Source organism: Labeo rohita, chromosome 22, assembly GCF_022985175.1.
Source record: "Labeo rohita strain BAU-BD-2019 chromosome 22, IGBB_LRoh.1.0, whole genome shotgun sequence".
NCBI lineage: Eukaryota > Metazoa > Chordata > Actinopteri > Cypriniformes > Cyprinidae > Labeo > Labeo rohita.
Window position 1 is genome coordinate 61,169,571 of NC_066890.1, and position 17,457 is coordinate 61,187,027.

The 17,457-nt window shown below is 39.3% G+C and overlaps 2 protein-coding genes across 3 annotated transcripts in view; one reads left to right on the top strand and one right to left on the bottom strand.

Annotated features, from left to right (window-relative positions):
- The first annotated feature begins 825 nt into the window (after positions 1-825).
- Positions 826-14,300, top strand: cers1 (ceramide synthase 1). Its single transcript, XM_051094432.1, has 7 exons — positions 826-1,984; positions 8,503-8,662; positions 9,171-9,351; positions 9,815-9,976; positions 11,131-11,278; positions 12,478-12,605; positions 13,168-14,300. Exons 1-7 carry the CDS (start codon positions 1,724-1,726, stop codon positions 13,208-13,210), a joined length of 1,083 nt encoding a protein of 360 aa, XP_050950389.1. The 5' UTR covers positions 826-1,723; the 3' UTR covers positions 13,211-14,300.
- Positions 14,301-15,739: 1,439 nt separating this feature from the next.
- The window catches only part of ncln (nicalin), a 13,861-nt gene continuing 12,143 nt past the window's right edge, over positions 15,740-17,457 (bottom strand). For both annotated transcript variants that reach the window (XM_051094431.1, XM_051094430.1), the window contains exon 15: positions 15,740-16,537. In XM_051094431.1, coding sequence (XP_050950388.1) covers positions 16,475-16,537 — 63 coding nt within the window. In that variant the 3' untranslated portion in view covers positions 15,740-16,474. The remainder of the gene's footprint in view (positions 16,538-17,457) is intronic.

Below are 17,457 nucleotides of genomic sequence, written 5' to 3' on the forward strand. Positions count from 1 at the left end.
ATTTTCTTAAATATATACGTGCATTTTGTGTATTTATATGTACATAATAAATATACACAGTATACACACACATATATATATTGTGTAAACTTAATTTTTTATTTTGCATGCGAATAATCGCGGTTAATCGTTTGACAGCCCTAAATAATATTAAGCAATAGTCTTTGATAGTTAACATATGTGTATTTGAGTAGAACGTACATTCTGAAACCTAGAGACTAATAATAAACAAAGCCTTTGAATTTCCTTCCCTTTTCTGAGAGGCATATTAACTGTTAATCCACATGATAATTATGCTACTGTCACTTTAAACCATTTCCCGTTCTTGTGTAAGTGTGTGTGTGTGTGTGTGTGTGTGCGTGTAATCTGTCTGAAGATAACGGGCCGCTGCTCGAGTTATGAAGTCCGAGTCATTTTAGCGATTCGGTTTGTTCGAACTGTTTGGTGCAACTTGCAACACGTTACGTTTTCTACGTTTTCTGTATATAAAGATTTAAATATTTAGTTACATTATACAATTTTATCAGCGTGACTGAATCTTTTATATAAACTAATATGTTTCTTACTGTACTTTGTTGCGATGCCCAATTTTGGGGGCTTTGAGACGCTGATGGTGTTTATTCCAAATGACACCACTTTATTATTTATTTACTATTGTCATATATTGGGATACCTAATCTTTTTTTATGTTCCTTACATTTAGTACATTTTCTACACCCAAACATAAGCCTACCTCGATGGCTACAGTCAATTGATTCATAAGCGTCTTGCGAATCGATTCCACCGAGTCGTTCAAAAGAACCGGCTCACATCGGGAAATCGTCTGCTTTTTTTTTTTGTTCACTAAGCTCAACTTCTTCACAACGCGGCGCGTCTGCCCTTTGTCGCGGGAGGCTGTAGGTAGATTGTAGACACATTTTCATAGATATTTGTGTTTTTGCTTTTGTTTTTTACTTATTATGCGTCTGTGAATATTTCATATATCGCTGAGCGATTTTGTGCGCAGGTTCATTTGAGGCTAGAATTCATCTGGCGGTTATATTTCTACCTGTTTTCTATATTCGAGCCACATATGGACATACCGAAGGATAATTTCTGCTTTCAACCTCTCGACGTGAGATGAAACCCAGAGGAGATGTTATATATACTGAATGACGACAAGAAGAGGACGCGCTATTTCGGCACATGAATTTTGCGTGCGGACACACATCACATGCGCTGAATATAAAGAGGCGAATAGGCACTGGTTATGGTTTGTAAGAACCTTTCATTTCAGGATTGCTCAGAATGCTTCAATTGTAAGCCATCAGCTTCAATTTATAACAAAGGAACGCTAATGCAGGCATGCTGATTCATACATTGTGCAATATATTTTGTAACCATAACGTAATGGAAGTGTTATAGTGAATATAGAGAAGGTTTCCTCTTATAGGCTATTCAGGCAGATGATGGTGGCACACTAAAGCCATTAACACCCCAATGGCTGACACTGGCATATATGCAGTATAGGATATCAAATAATCTCTTTTCTCTTAGCATTAGGGGTTCATGTTCATTTGCTAATTAGCATTAGTACTTTTTAAGTCTTAATTTAGAAGACAGGATACTTCAGAGACGATAATCAGCTTAAGGTCTACAGCAGCTATAGCTGGTAGCACTTTTGCATTGTGCATCTCAATTGGTCCATTGCCCCTATAACAGCTACTATAGTATTTCTAATATAATGGACACCAATCACATGGATGATGGTTCCTCCAGCGATGGCATGGAGATGGAGATCATGCCTGGCTACATGGAGCTCATCACCAGAGCTTATTCAGTCATGTTCAGTGCCTTTAGAGACTGTAAAGACTGCGGACTGGAGCGGTCCAGAAGAACCTTGCTGGACCATGCATACATAACCTGGATGGAGATCTTCATGTTCTTCATGTGCGTGGTCATGTGGACAAAGGTGCGCAGGGGACTGACAGTGTACATCTTTGAGGTAAATATACTGCAGAAGACACCACTACCAATGCAAATGCAACAAGTGACACACTGGTATTGATTTTTTTTTTATATTGTCTAAGTTCTAGAGTAGCCTGTAAATGTTTGAGTATTAAACACCAGGTCTCAAGAATCACTGGCGCCTTCAATGAATATTTGAAGTTGTTTCGAAACGTTGGACGTTGCATCACCATTTGTGCATCTAAATGTAGTAAAGTGTGTTTTCTACGTCAAGTACCACTAGTACTACCACCCATACTTGGTTGTGCACAAGCAAACCATTTAGACTCAAAAGTCTAGATTTTAACTCTTGTTTCTCGACAGAAGTGTAACAAAAGTCTTAACACTTGCAGAAAATTCACAAGTCATTGTTTCTACAGTTGCTGTAAAATGTGTTTGTGGTTATGTACTGTAGTTTGTCCTCTGAGGTTTTGTTCATCATTCACAGGCCAGTCATTTGAAACTCGCCATGCGAAGTTGCAATGTGCACACAAGTTATTTTACATAGTTTTTACTTTGCATTTTACCTTTTACATACTTTTACATGCAAAGATGGCTATGCAAACTGGTCATATTACTATCACATTTCCTAGCCATGAACTTTACCAAATTGCCTTGAGTATGGGATTATGATGTCCCCGCATTTTGCATTCGATGCTTATTTTCGGCCTAGCCTGCGTAGCAAACATCGGTTTCACTTCCTGTCCTGAAACGTGTGGGGCGGAAACATGCTTTTCGAGTGTGTTTACGACTCTTACTGGCTCAGCACATGTGCTGCAATTAGCAAGATCAATACCGCCATGATTCATCGGCCCCCTGCGTTCATGTTTGCTCTGGGTTGTGGTTTATTCCCCCTTCTGTAAATTCTTTTCTCTCAGCGCATTGAGAAACCCTGACGGATGGCGCGGGGCAGCTGGCGCGATGTTTATGCGGAAATATGTGACGTGTCAAGACCTTGTCTGGTTTGTAACCCTTTTGTAAGAGACACCGAGGTCTTAGAAAAGAGTTGCAGCACTGTAGTTTGTGATTAAAAACAGGCATGGCTTTGAAAATAAAGAGATAAGCATTCGTTGCTTACAGACCGTTAGTCACTTATCAGTGTGTCAGGCCTAAATATCTTGGCTAATAATATCCCTGTCCATGAAGCAGGGTGTCCCCTTCTACATAGCATGTAGCCAGATGATCAAACTACAAACCAGAAGGGATTCTGGTGAACTGCCATTGACAAAAGACTTCTTTAAGGAATAGTTTACACAAGTAGAACCTATTTGGAGTCATAGGCTATGTTTAAATGTGGAACAGATTATTCCACTCCTGGAATGATTGAGTCATTGAGTTGAACCCCAAAACCAGATAACTTTGAGATGGGATCTGCAGGAACTTTATCACTTCACAAGTTGCATGAAAACCAACTGTGTACAAGAATGTGAAAAAAGATTCCAGCACTACTTGTAAAAAAGGGAACTTTAATACTTTTAAAAGTTCCAAACTCAGTCCTGCAGAGTTTAGCTCCAACTTGCCTCAACACACATGCTTGAAAGTTTCTAGTATGCCTACCCTGATAGCACACATACTTCATGGAGACATCTATTTGACATCTGGAAGACATATTTTTTTAGAGTGTTTGCTCATCTGCTATACGTCTATAGGACGTTTCCTATCAGATCTATTAGATGTCTTTAAGATGTTTATGATTTTAAATGTATGTAAAACTGACATCTTACAGATGTCTGTCAGATGTTTGTACATGGCAAAAGTTTTCCAGATCAAGCAATCTTTAACAGACATCTTACAGACGTATGACACTGGCCTTCCCCCAGATAGCACATGTACATCTGCAAGATGTCTGTTAAAGATCACTTGATCTGGAAAGCATCTGCTATGTACAAATATCTGACAGACATCTTTGAGATGTTGGTTTTACATACCTTCTAAATCCTAAACATCTTAAAGACATCTAATAAATGTCTATTTGACATCTGATAGGAAATGTCCTACAGATGAATTGCACATGAGCAAACACAAAAAATACATCTTGCAGATGTAAATGCAGACGTCAAATAAATGTCTCTGTGATGTACGTGTGCTTTCAAGGCCAGGACCGAGTTTGGACACCCCTGACCAAAGCGTTTTGGCCTAAGAGCTTTCTTCAGGGATCATTCTGATCCATAAAATGTGCCAAGGTTTGCTGAGGAAGATATTCTAAATATGAATATAATGCACAAGTCATATGGAGCCCTTTTGGAGCCTCTTTTTGGCCATCTGAACTCAGTACTGCAGTTGTAGCCTACTGTACTTTGGCCACAAGATTGTCTCGTATGCCCTGGGAGATAATTTCTGACAGTCTGCAGATTTTCAAGTGCTTTGTGGACTATGTCCTGCACTCTCCAACACATACGTGCGGTACGTAACACGATCGTTCCGCCTGCTTTTTGAAAGAATCTCCATGTTGCCTAATAAACAATTTATGGCATAAGCTCTTAGTGCTAATGAGGCCCATTCATTTTTTAAGTTCCCTTGCACTTTCACGTTCTCAGATTCGATGGATGACTAGCACAACGCCATCTGGCCAGGACTATAAACTGTGTGTGTGAAAAAATCAAGGTGTTAGGTGGCCGAACGCATGCTGTTTTGACCTTTGATGAGACTGTGATGATCACTATTCACTGGACCAGAGGATATTTTCAGTAATCAGTCCCCTAAAATCAAAATACACAACAATATCATGTTCGGGCAAACAACATCAGCTGTCTGAAAGGCTGCCAAAGGAATATCATATCACGCTGTGGATTCTGCAGGCACTAACCTTTGAGTTTTGTGTCTCGAGCAGACTTGTAGAGACAGAGGTCATCAGCTTTTTAGATAATAGATGTGTTTGAACGATTTACATTGTTAACACGTGCTGAACAAACGTAATTGCGAAACAGCAGGATCGTTGATCTTTAATTTACCAACCTGTTAAAAGATTGTCAGTCAATTTTTAAGCAATCAATTATGTATGTCTACTGATCTACATTTTGAAATTGACACAAAATAGCACTTCTGGTAGATAACCAAGCATAAACAGTTATCAGCTAAAGCTGACAGAAGATTCTTCTGAAGGTACCCCTTCAAAATGTGCAGCCCTGTATATTGACCCTGAAAGGCAATTTATGCCCGCTCGAAGACCTGATAAACTGTTCTTATCATCAGTGCAAGATGTTGATGTATTTTGAATATGTTCGGTGAAGTGGAAATAGCATGCCATTATCAGTATTCATCTAAAAACTTCTGCATCCTTCCTTCCTCTTTGTGCCACCCTGTTACGTCTACTGTGATCACTTGATGAGATACGTCATTTTCATTTGAAATGATGGCAGAAAACAAATCAAAGCTTAAGGAAATATAACTCAGCCCGAACAGAAAGGAAGGAGGAGGGTGTCTGAGGGGAACAAGAGTATAAGATGAGGCTCTTCAGCTCCATCTGGCCTTCTCGGGATACTTTTGTCTCTTTCATGACACATGTCTCCTCAGAGCATTGGGGAAAGGGTTTTATTGACCAGATCTCTTTACGAGTGTCCCTTTCCACCCAAAAATGAAAATGGTCATGATTTACTCGGCCTTGTGTCATTTTTAACCTGTATGGAACACATTAGTTGAAGAATCTTCATTCTTGACTTCCATACAAATGGCAACATTTGACAGAAGTGATCCATACGACAAGTTGCATTAAGATTTAAATTGGACAGCAGCTCAACAGACACATTCAAGGCCCAGAAATGTAGTAAGAACACTGTTAAAATATCCCATGGGACATCAGTGGTTCAACCGTAGTTTTATGAAGCTACAAGAATACTTTTTCACATGGACTATTTTAATGATGTCCTTACTACCTTTCTGGGCCTTGAATGTGGTTTTGTTGCTGTCTGTGGAGGGTCAGAAAGTTCTTGGATTTTATCAAAAATATCAGAATTTGTGTTCTGAAGTTGAACGAAGGTCTTACGGGTTTGAAATGACATGAGGGTGATTAATTGAAGATAGAATTTTTATTTTTGGTTGAACAAACCCTCTAACAATAACAGAATATTTGGCGGACTGCCCTTTTAAGTTGCTCTTTTAAGTAATGCAGAAGGAAATGTAAAGAAATAACAGTGTGTGATGGAAAGCTGTTTAGATACGTGGGAGATGGGCTTGTTCTTCTCCATTGTGTTTGTTGTCATTTGTCTTTTGTTTATTCTCTAAGTTGATCTACTAGAACAATGCAAATCCAAAGGGAGAATCAAACCTGTAGGGAAATGACACTGTGTGATGGAAAGCTGTTTACATATGTGGGAGATGGGTTTGTTCTTTTCCACTGCATTTGTTGTCATTGTCTCTTATTTATTCTACAAAACCACCTGCTATCCTCAAACAGTTGCCATGGAAACTGCATGTTTAGCCGATAGGTCGGCTCTTGTATGAGACCCCAAAACAAAACGTATTTCAGTTGCATTCGGTCACCAGGTTCAGGCTGGGTTCAGTTCAGGCTTCGCTTCTTCTGCTTGCCATTCATGTGCTGGGAGAGTGAGGAAAAGTAGTTGGCGGCCTAATATGGGTTGTAACTTGTCTTCCATAGCAAGACCACTTTCCCAGAGGAAAATTCTGCTCAGAGGGTTGTCTTCCAAAGCTCAGGAGACGTTTTGGGGAACTCATTGGCATTTCATGAAGTTTCTTAATCAATTCCGAAGGAGAAATTACAAGAGACACAAATTAAGCACGGTTTACAAAGTAAGAGAACAGATCTATGAAACTGATGTGGATCGCATAGCAAATGGTTATATTGAAGATCATACTTTTTTTAGCAAATCCGAGCACATTCCTACCCCTCTTCCACCAAGACAGTTTGAGTGCTGGTTCAGATTCTAGTTTCAAATCAGTTCTGTGTCTTTCGACACCCAAAGCACCAGTTCTAACCCAAGAAAAGTGGTTCGTAAGTAGCACCAAAACATTGCTGGTCTAGAGGTAAGAACCACTTGTGTTTGGGGCTGGGTTACTGTGACCAACAAGATTAACAAACTGCCATTTTTGAAATAGCAATTCGCTGTGTATGGATGCTGATGTAGGTTCGAACATTGGTCTGCATGGCACTGATGCATCTCAAGCAAGTTTGGTGTGTTTGTTTGGTGCTGCTAGTGTTGCTCGGAAAGATGAGATGTATTCAGCAACGTATTCAGAAGACCTGGCTCTTTGGTGGCTCTCTAGCCCATGGAAAGGCAAACCAGTTTCTAAAAGGCTCGCCAGGTGAACCAACTCCGAACCAGCATGTCAATAGCACTGGCTCTGAACTAGCACCTGGTTCAGCTGGTGGATAGGGAGAATCTGAGACACTGTTGAAATCTTTTGAGCATTTTACCAGAAAACAGTCAATCTGAGATGCATTGACATCATTTAACTTCTAGTACAAGCAACTGTAATATTAAAGATCTCATTTGTGGTTGTCTTTTGGGTCCAGGCTAAACTCATCTTTAATTGAGCAATGTCAGGCTGCTCAGCTGAGAAAAGATGTGTGCTATCACAACCAAAGCTGCTATCCGCCATGCCACAGCCACCAGCATCAGCAGCAGTCAGTCTGAACCTCGAGGCCTCAACTAGAGGCAGTGATAGACGAAGGGGGGTGGGGCATTTCGGTGACAGCTGGCCTCTATAAATAACCCCAGCGGGTGGAGGCGGAGAGCAGAATCCTGCAGTGTGAGCCACATATTCTTATGGCCAATCAGAGAAAGTAACGTCCACAAGAGTGGGGCCACACAATGCCAACGTATGCCTCATTTCGAAGGCCCACTTTCTTTGATTGTCTTGAGCACAAGTGAGAGTGCAGATCGGATAACGGTCCTGATCATGAATAGATAAATGATTAAGACAAGCTTTTAATCGCATCTTCGGTTACAGTGACATTCGGCTTTTGTCACAGTCACATGCAGGATAGTCTGTCACAGGAGAGATAAGGTCAAGGTATGTCAGTACACAGATAAACATATGAACAAAGTACCCAAGTTTAGCAAAGATGAGACTACTTTAGCTTGAAGCTATTACCGTCAGTGGGTCATGTTAGTCATCCAATATTGTGAGTCATCCAATGTCATGAGCTAATCAGGGTGGTGTTTTTATAGCTGATCCTACTACTCTAGGAAATCACAAAGATGCTTGACGATTTCTTGTTTTGTTTAATGTATATTAATAGAAAGAATTAATGCTGTTTTTAACTTTGGATACTAATTTTGTCTTGTGGTTGCATGATCACACCAACATTGCGGTACCTGGGGGAGATATACACAGTAGATGTTAACATTCACTTTCAAGCAAGTTAAATGCATAAATGAGTCAGTTATTATGTAATAAGTACGTAGAGCATGGCAAATCAACTTTTACCTGGTGGAATTGTGTAGCATTATTCATCCTCTCCAATTTGGTTGCTGAATATCTTCTTTGTTGACGAATGAATACCTGCTATGCAAATGCTAGCACTGTAATTTCATTCTTTCCTCTTGTCTTTTACAGCCTTTTGCACAATGGTGTTGTATCCTGCCAAAAGATGTCTCAAAGATGCCAGAGAGTGCGTGGAAGCTGGTCTTCTACACAATGTCGTGGTCGTACAGCACCTACCTGTTGTTTTTCACTAGCTATTCCTTCTTTCAAAACCCCCCATCTGTGTTTTACGGTAAGCTTCGTACTTGACGCATGTCCTGTTTGTGTATGTAATAATTTGATTAAACCCTCTCAGACCTCAATAACTCAACCCTTGATTTCTTACAAGCATTCCAGTTGTTTAGTAAACATCTTGCAATATCAATCCTTGTCAACACAATTAAGCCCCATTTTCGCTGGCTACTGATCACCATTTATGCTCCAATTGGTTGTGGCTGTATCATGTCAGTGCTTATTTGCATAAAGTTTGTCACATTGCCAAGATTGTTGTTGTTGCCGGAAACCACCAACTGTCATTGAAAATGAATGGCATCTTGTGGTTGCAAATCACTGATAGAGCCCCTTGAGAGCATACAAACAACTCAATCTCTACTATAGCAGTATAAACCATCTGTTTTATGAGGCCAGTGTTCTACTTTTTGAAGTCAAGGTCATTACAATCTAGTGTTGTTCTTTTTATGGTTGTGGAGTTCACTCTGAAAACTTAGTGTCACTTGTTTGTTCTCTCTTTCTTGGGTTAGACTGGAAGAGCGGGATGTCAGTTCCCATTGATATCACAATAGCTTACCTAATCCAGGGCAGCTTTTATGGCCATTCCATATATGCCACCATCTACATGGACGCCTGGAGGAAGGACTCCCTTGTCATGGTGGTGCATCACTTCATCACTCTGGCCCTGATCACATTCTCCTATGCCTTCAGGTCAGGCAAATTTACTGGCTTAGCTGAAGCAAATGCTACAGCCTGTCGAAATGGGTTTTTGTAGTTCTAGTTTCCATAGTTACAACACGAACTTACACTCTAAAAACAAATGGTGCTATATAGCACTAAAAGTGGTTCTTTGGCTTGTAATCATAGGGGAACCACTTTTAGTGCTATATAGCACCTATTTTAAAAGGTGCTATATGGCACCTTTGTCAAATTCAGAGGCTAAACAGGTTCTTTGTATGGCAGTGGTGCTATATAGCACCTTAACGACCCCAAAGAACCACTGAAGAACCTCTGAAGAACCAGACAGGGGCTTGACCGGTTCTTTATACACTAACGGTGCTATATAGCACCACAATCACACCAAAGAACTGCTGAAGAACCGCTGAAGCACCATTTTTTTTTTTCAAATTATATGCCACTGAAAACCACTCATCATTGTTCATACCTTCCACAGATACCACAACATTGGCATTCTCGTCCTCTTTCTTCATGACATCAATGACATACAGTTGGAGTTCACCAAGCTCAACGTTTACTTCAAGACCCGGGGAGGGAAGGAGTACCTTATCAATGATGTCCTGTCCAACATGGGGGCCATTAGTTTTAGCATCACATGGTGAGGTCTGCCTGTTGTTCAAGAAACTAGAAGTTTGAAACCAACCCTAAAAGTGATTTGCATAAGTAGACACACATCCTTTGTTGGTCCTGGAACAACATTGCCCTAAAATTTAAAGGACTAGTTTGCTCAGACAAACTAGTTTGATCTGACAAAACTTGTAGTACTTTCCAAACCTAAACTCTAGAGCAGGGGTGCCCAATCTTGGTCCTGGAGGGCCAGTGTCCTGCAGAGTTTAGCTCCAACTTGCCTCAATGCACCTGCTGGTTAGTTTCTAGTATGTCTATTAAGAGCTTGATTAGCTGGTTCAGGTGTGTTTATCTGGGGTTGGAGCTAAACTCTGCAGGACAGTGGCCCTCCAAGATCAAGTTTGGGCACCCCTGCTCTAGAATAAGGTAGATCTGTAGAAGAAGGATTGGGTACCCCTGGTTTAGGGTTAGGAAAGGTAGATGGGAATGCTATTTAACAACAATAGGTGTTTGTCCAAAAACAAGCCCTTCTTGGTTTTAATAATCTATGTAAAGGTCTATAGCAGGGGTGGGCCACTCTAACAGCCAAGGTCCACTTTCCTGCAGAGTTTGAAAAATATCTTTAGGATTGCTTAGGCATAGGACACACTAGACTATTTTCAAATCTTAACCGATTTTAAAACTGTAGGAGTCCACAGACATAGAGACAGTTTCGATCAATTTTAGCCGTATGATCATCTGAATGCACAGTGGCCCTCCAGGGCTGAGTCTGGACATCCCTGCACTAGAAGATTATTCTGGACCTAGACAGTTGATCACTCCGTGGGTGCCATATCAGAGACAGCCCATTCAAGAGTACTGTAATGACACCATACAACTGAGGATGTTTTGGACCAAGAAATTGTTGCGACAAGCCCTAAATCGGGCCAAACCCCCACGATTCAGTGTGTCGTCAGCCTTAGATATTACAGGCAAGTCTGTTTGATTAGGGATTGAGGTGAACTTTGCAGGACAGTGGCCCTCAAAGGCTAGAGTTTCCTATCCCTGCTCTACAATATCCTGTGTAACAGCTACATTGTAATGGATTTTTTTGTGTTGCATTAGCTTTTAGCCTGTGTCCAGAAAATGCCCAACAGATGCCATTACTTTCACATGTGAGTTAGTTTCTTCTTCTTGTTTGTACAGGTTTTGGTTCCGTTTGTACTGGTTCCCCCTCAAAGTGCTGTGGGCCTCCTGTGTCACCAGCATCCAGTCAGTTCCCAACATCCCTTTCTACTTCTTCTTCAACACACTCCTGTTTGCTCTGCTCCTCATGAATATCTACTGGTTCCTGGTAAGAACAGTTTAAGAACACAACGGCAGTATCGTGTAGCTCAGGTTTTGTAACCTGAAGATTGCTGGCTTGAACCCTGCAATAAATGAGCTATCCACCGTGAGCTATCATCAAGTCAATTAGGCCCCAGCTTGCCCTAGTGCAGTGCTTCCCAACCCTGATATTGGAGTATGTCCAACAGTGCATATTTTGAATCAGTGCATATGTCTCCTAATGACCACACCTGATTTGACTGATCCGCTTATTAGTGTGGTGGCTAAGGGAGATGATGAGCTGATGACCTGAACCAGGTGTGTTTGATTAAGGAGACATGCAAAATGACCAGGAACTTGGCTGGGAATCACTGCTCTAGAGGGCCTGTCTCAGAAATCAGTAGTATCAGATCATGTTAGCCAGATATCTAGTTGATACTTTATCTGAAGTGTCTTGCAGTACACTTACAACAGTGCATGCTACGCTGACTTTTACTGTAGCTTAACTTTTAACCTACAAACTACTGATAACTGGCTTAGAACTTTAGCCAATTACATACCGCAGGGATGGACAACTTTGGTCCTGGAGGGCCACTGCCTTGCAGAGCTTAGCTCCAACCTTATTCAAAAACACCTGCCTGTAACTTTCTAGTGATCTGGAAGACACGGTTTAGCTTGTATAGGTGTATTTGATTAGGACTGGAGATAAATTCTGCAGGACAGAAAGTTGAGGAAAGTTGCCCATCCATGACATACCACCATTTACCCCAGGGGTGTCAAATCCTGATCCTGGAGGGCCATTGACCTGCAGAGTTTAGCTCCAACTTCAATTAAATACACCTAAACCAGCTAATGAAGGTCTTTCTAGGCATACTAGAAACTTCCAGTCAGGTGTGTTGAGGAATGAAGGAGCTGAACTTTGCAGAACAGTGGCCCTTCGGGACCAAAGTTGCCTATCCCTGACATACCACCATTTACCCCAGGGGTGTCCAATCATGCTCCTGGAAGCCCACTATCCTGCAGAGTTTAGCTCCAACTCCAATGAAATACACCTGGACCAGGTAATCATGGTCTTACCAGGTGTGTTGAGGCAAGATGGACCCTAAACTCTGCAGGACAGTGGCCTGAGTTTGAACACCCCTGATTTACCCTGTTCAAGTTGCATTTCTCATGTGTTTAGCTGTGAAAAATCTCTAAATGTCAAACATTTTTTGTTCATTTTTACAGTTCATTGTATTGTTCGTGGTGAAGGTCTTGACGGGCCAGATGAAGGAAGTAAATGACGTCCGGGAGTACGAGGATGAGGACCTAAAAGGGATAAAAAAAGACACTAATGATCAGATGTCTACTGAAGGGTAAGCAAAGAAATGCAGCAGTTGGTGGTTAGTGCAGGTTTACAGCATGTGCACATAACCCAAAGGAAGTTGTGTGGTCAACTAGCAGTGCAGGCAGAACAGAGACCTGTAGAATCAACTACCTTGAGTGATTTCTTTTGAACCAAAATGTTTTCGCCTGTTCCTAATGGTAATTACTACACCTGTAAATGTGCTCATTCCAACATTATCTGAAGGAACCATAATGTTTATTTTCTTTGAAAATATAACAATAACTAAGACCTAAGAAGTATATACGCCAAGTCTATCTTGTACTTAGTAAGACCGCATTGTGCCACACACTTTATGACAGCAACAGCATTAGATTTCACTGAGTGTGACAGTCCATTTTGACCTGATCTGTGCAATGTTGAGATTGGATGAAAGTGCCGTCTCATGTATATGTGGCTAGCATCATGCCATTAGTCCTATCCTTATCTCTCGGACCTTGAAGTGAAGTGATATCCGACCATGCCACGTGCATCCTGCGATCACCTCCTTCTAGCCTGACAGTCTGCTTTTCACTTCTCTTCCTTCCTCTTAGGAAACATGTGCAGAACGGGATCAACAAGAAGAAACATCTATAATGTCTAGGTGCTGCCACCTGCAGGCACTTAACGATGACTGCAAGGTACTTATATGACCTAGTTGATTCTAACCTCAGAATGCCAAGGTGCTTGGACAGTCATATGAAGAAACAATATCGACCATCATCTGCGTTTTAGCCCTATTGTTTTTTTATTATAATTGTTATCATAGCACTGTGAATGTTATTTGTTATCTGTCTGGTGTATTGCTTAATTATTTTTTTAATGAGTTAAATGAGTGACCACTCATTAATTGTTAATCAGGAACTTACTGCGGGAGTGACTATGATATCTCTGCCCGTGAGAAACAAACTAATGCATTTTGGATCTAATGCATTTGAACAGTGGAAACTGCGATAACCAGGTTTTGTGGTCGTCATCTGGGACAGCAGTTTTTTTTTAGATTTAGACCACTGTTTTTGTTGTTCTGATGTATTTATTTTCATTCCAGGAGTGAACGAATTAAAAAGAGTTAATACGTAACTTGTGGTAGTGAGTACTAGTGGAGTGGTTCTCAAATGGTCGAAGGTCTGAAAAACAGGAAAAGGAAATGTTATAAGCGTATCATTTCAATGCAAATGATAAAATGTTTAGTTAGAGCAGTAAACAAATTCTTACCTTATCTTTTGTTGTTGGCATTAAAGGGCTGGTTGTGTGTCCAATCACACTTTGCCAAAGATTTGTGTTCGTTAATAGCTAGTCAAATCTCTTGAAAACCATGAACAAAATCTTGCATGGTAAAAAAAAACAAAACAAAACAAAAAAAAAAACAAACACTCAAAATACAATAAATTTAGGTTAATTTGCAACAAGGATAAAGAGTTTGTGCATAAGTCATTTTAGCAGTTCTGCATGTTAAAAAATAATCAAATGAAGTGAGTTCATTCTTAAAACAGGAATTGTTTTTTTTTTTTAAATTATGTTCATCCTACTAAACTTAATTCTGATTCTTTTTATAGATGTTTTTATAGTGAAAAAAGTTAATCGCTTCTGTAAGTTTATGCTTAAAAAGTTCTCAGTAATACTAATACTTTTCAAGTTTGAGAACGATTTCTTTAACTTTTGTACAATACGTAATACAAAATCACTATCCTGAAGCAAAACCAGTTGAGAACCACTGTACTAGTACATCAGCTGGCTTGTTCACTACTAGTAAGTTAAAGTCGTCTAGTAACAAGCACCCTATGCAGGGTTACATCCACAAATCAGCCTGACTTGCATCAATCAAAATCACATTTGTACAGTATTACCGTGTTTGAATGTTCAAAATACTGCTTGCATTCCTTCCGTGGATTTTTTTTTTTTTCCGCTAGCAACCTTAGCTAGCTTCTGATTGGCTAAAAACTTTCTTCTCAGACGCTATGTCGTGTTTATTTTACATAAATGTGGATCGAGAGCTTATAATGGCAACAGTAGTTAGTGGATGCTTATTCAGTCCGACATTTTCCACTACCTATTCAAAATTGAAGTATTTATGCAGATGTTGTATTCAGGAACGCATGATATTTGAGAATATGCTGTGTATGAAGAAATCTTACGACAAAAGACTTACCTGTCGTGACGTATTGATCACTCCAAAACTATAGCAATACTTGAATAGTTGATTTGCCTACTGTATCAAAAAGCTTCGCGCACAAATGCTGATGAGGTCTGTAAGTTACGTCGCCGTGGTCACGTCTTCCGTTCGTGATGCTAGCTTGAGCTATGAGCTAGCGGTTTATGATTTTTGCGTGAAAAATACGCAGTTCAAACTGCTGCTGCTTTGTTTTTTTTTTTTTTTTCTATGTACACGTCCATTATTTATACAGCAGTCGTGTACTACGGTACTGTCAAAGGAGCTTAGTCGGTTTTTGGTCTTCTTAGTCATTTTTACCCGTCTTTGTCAAATCACTGGACGAAAACATTGTAGTTAAATGCCGCTGTGGCTAGATGGTAAACCTTGTTCTGCAAAACTAGTCAAAATCCGGGTTACCAACTAGCGATAACCGTTAAACGCCACCATACACTCCACTGATTTTGAAAACGTTCTCTGTAAGTTCCAAATTGTTAGTTTTTCATAATAGGAATAATTTAAACAATCAAAATTTGTTAATTTTCTAGAAAAGTGCCAAAAATAAATATCAAACCCCTGGTGAGTGTTATGGAAAAGCGACATTAATTCTGAGGTGTTTTGCCTGGGGTATTTTGCTATATCCGGGTTACAAAATGTTATTTAATTAAAATTGCACTGTAATTTCCTACTGTTTTTCCTGTATAAAGTGTATTTTAAAAATAGTAGTAACTTTATACAGATTAATTTAACCTGAAGAAATAAGTTATTAGATTTGTTTAAACATTTTCCCTTGGACCATTTATTCACTCTTTTTCTTGATTATGATCCGACCACTAGGAGTGACAGGTATCGTCTTGTTTGTAATGGAACAATTTTAATAATTCCAGTTGAAATAGTGAATTGAAACCAACTGTGTTGTCATGTTTTTTCCATTTAATAAAAACCACTGAAAGAAAACAACGGCAGTATTTTCTTAATTCAACAAAAACCTTTATTTTTTGTCCTTTTATGTACCTCTGATTGGAGAAAAACCAAACAAAATCAGTGCATGTCGAAGCATATCAGCTTCCATAAATAACAGCAAATTTGTACCACACTGCTTCCCTATAAGTAGCGAAAGCAGAAGTGAACAACGGATGTCAAAAGTAGGGCTGAATAAAGAAATTGGAGTTGCAAAACGTCTCGAATCTTGGAATTAATGCTAGTCTTTTGAGAAAAAAATGTTAGGATTAAAGAATCAATGCAAATGCAAAACATGAAATGCCAGGTTTCCAAACATCACATAATCGATATACATAATACTCGCTCCGAGGAGAATCAGCAGTTCGAGATTGAGGAGCGTCGACGGACTTGTCGACAGACAAACCAGCAACGACTTTGGCCCACTTTGTAGTAGCTGCCAGTGAAGAATAACCACACGAGGAAAGGCTTTCAGGAAACACTGCCTAGAAGTACAATCCGAAATTGCGGTTTAAATTGAAATTGACTCTGTTCGCACAATTGCGGATTGTATTTTTAAGGACTCGGGGATATGAGGCAACGCTGAGACAAGGAAGACTTGAAGGCTAGCGGAGATGTAGTGGATGAAACTCTTGGCATGGAAATCAGTAAATTAATCAAACTAGTGAAATAAAGAAAGCAAACACACTCTTGGCTCTGCTGAGACCCCGGCGGCCCCTCGTATTGCAGGTGGGTGAAGAGACGGTCAAAGGTTAGTGCTGTTTGACCCGAGGAGCCGTGACTCGACGCAGGAATCCGTACAGGAGACCGAAATTCTGCAGGAAAACAAGAATTACCTTTTACAAACAAGCATGAACTTTAATAGTCTCTTTTGCTCACCAAGCCTGCATTTATTTCATCCAAAGTGCAGCAAAAACAGTAAAATTGTGAAATATTTTTACCATTAAAAATAACTGCTTTTTATTTGAATGCATTTTCAAATGTAATTTATTCCTGTGATCAAAGCTGAATTTTCAGTATCATTACTCCCGTCTTCCGTGTCACATGATCCTTCAGAAATCATTCTAAAATGATTTGCTGTTCAAAAAACATTTATTATTATTATCAATATTTAAAACACCTGAGTCATTTTTTTTTTCAGGATTCTTTGATGAACTGAAAGATCCAAACATTAGCATTTATCTGAAACAACAAGCTTTTGTAACATTATACACCATAAGCATTTAAAAGCTTGGAGTCAATATAATTTTTTTGGAAAGAAATTATAGAAATTAACACTTTTATGTAGCAAAAGTGATGATAAATAGATTTAAGTTACAAAAGATTCCTATTTCAAATAAATGCTGCTCTTCTGAACTTTCTATTCATCAAAGAACCAGAAAAAATTCTCCTCAGCTGTTTTCAACAACAACAATAAATGTTTTTCTTTTTCTTTTTTTTTTTAAATCTTTTAAGCAGCAAATCAGAATTATTTCTGAAGGATCATGTGCTGGAGTTATTTTTGATCAAACAATCCAAACAAACAATATCTGAAACAAAATATAACTATTAAATATTAAACAAAAAAAAAAAACCTGTAATGTATATATATATATATATATTCCTTGAATTAAGACAAACATTAACAAACAAAATATAACTTAATAATATAAAATATGAAAATATACCAAAAGCTACTTAACAGAAACAACAATTATAATATAAAATTATAAAAAAAACTAAACTAGAATAAATA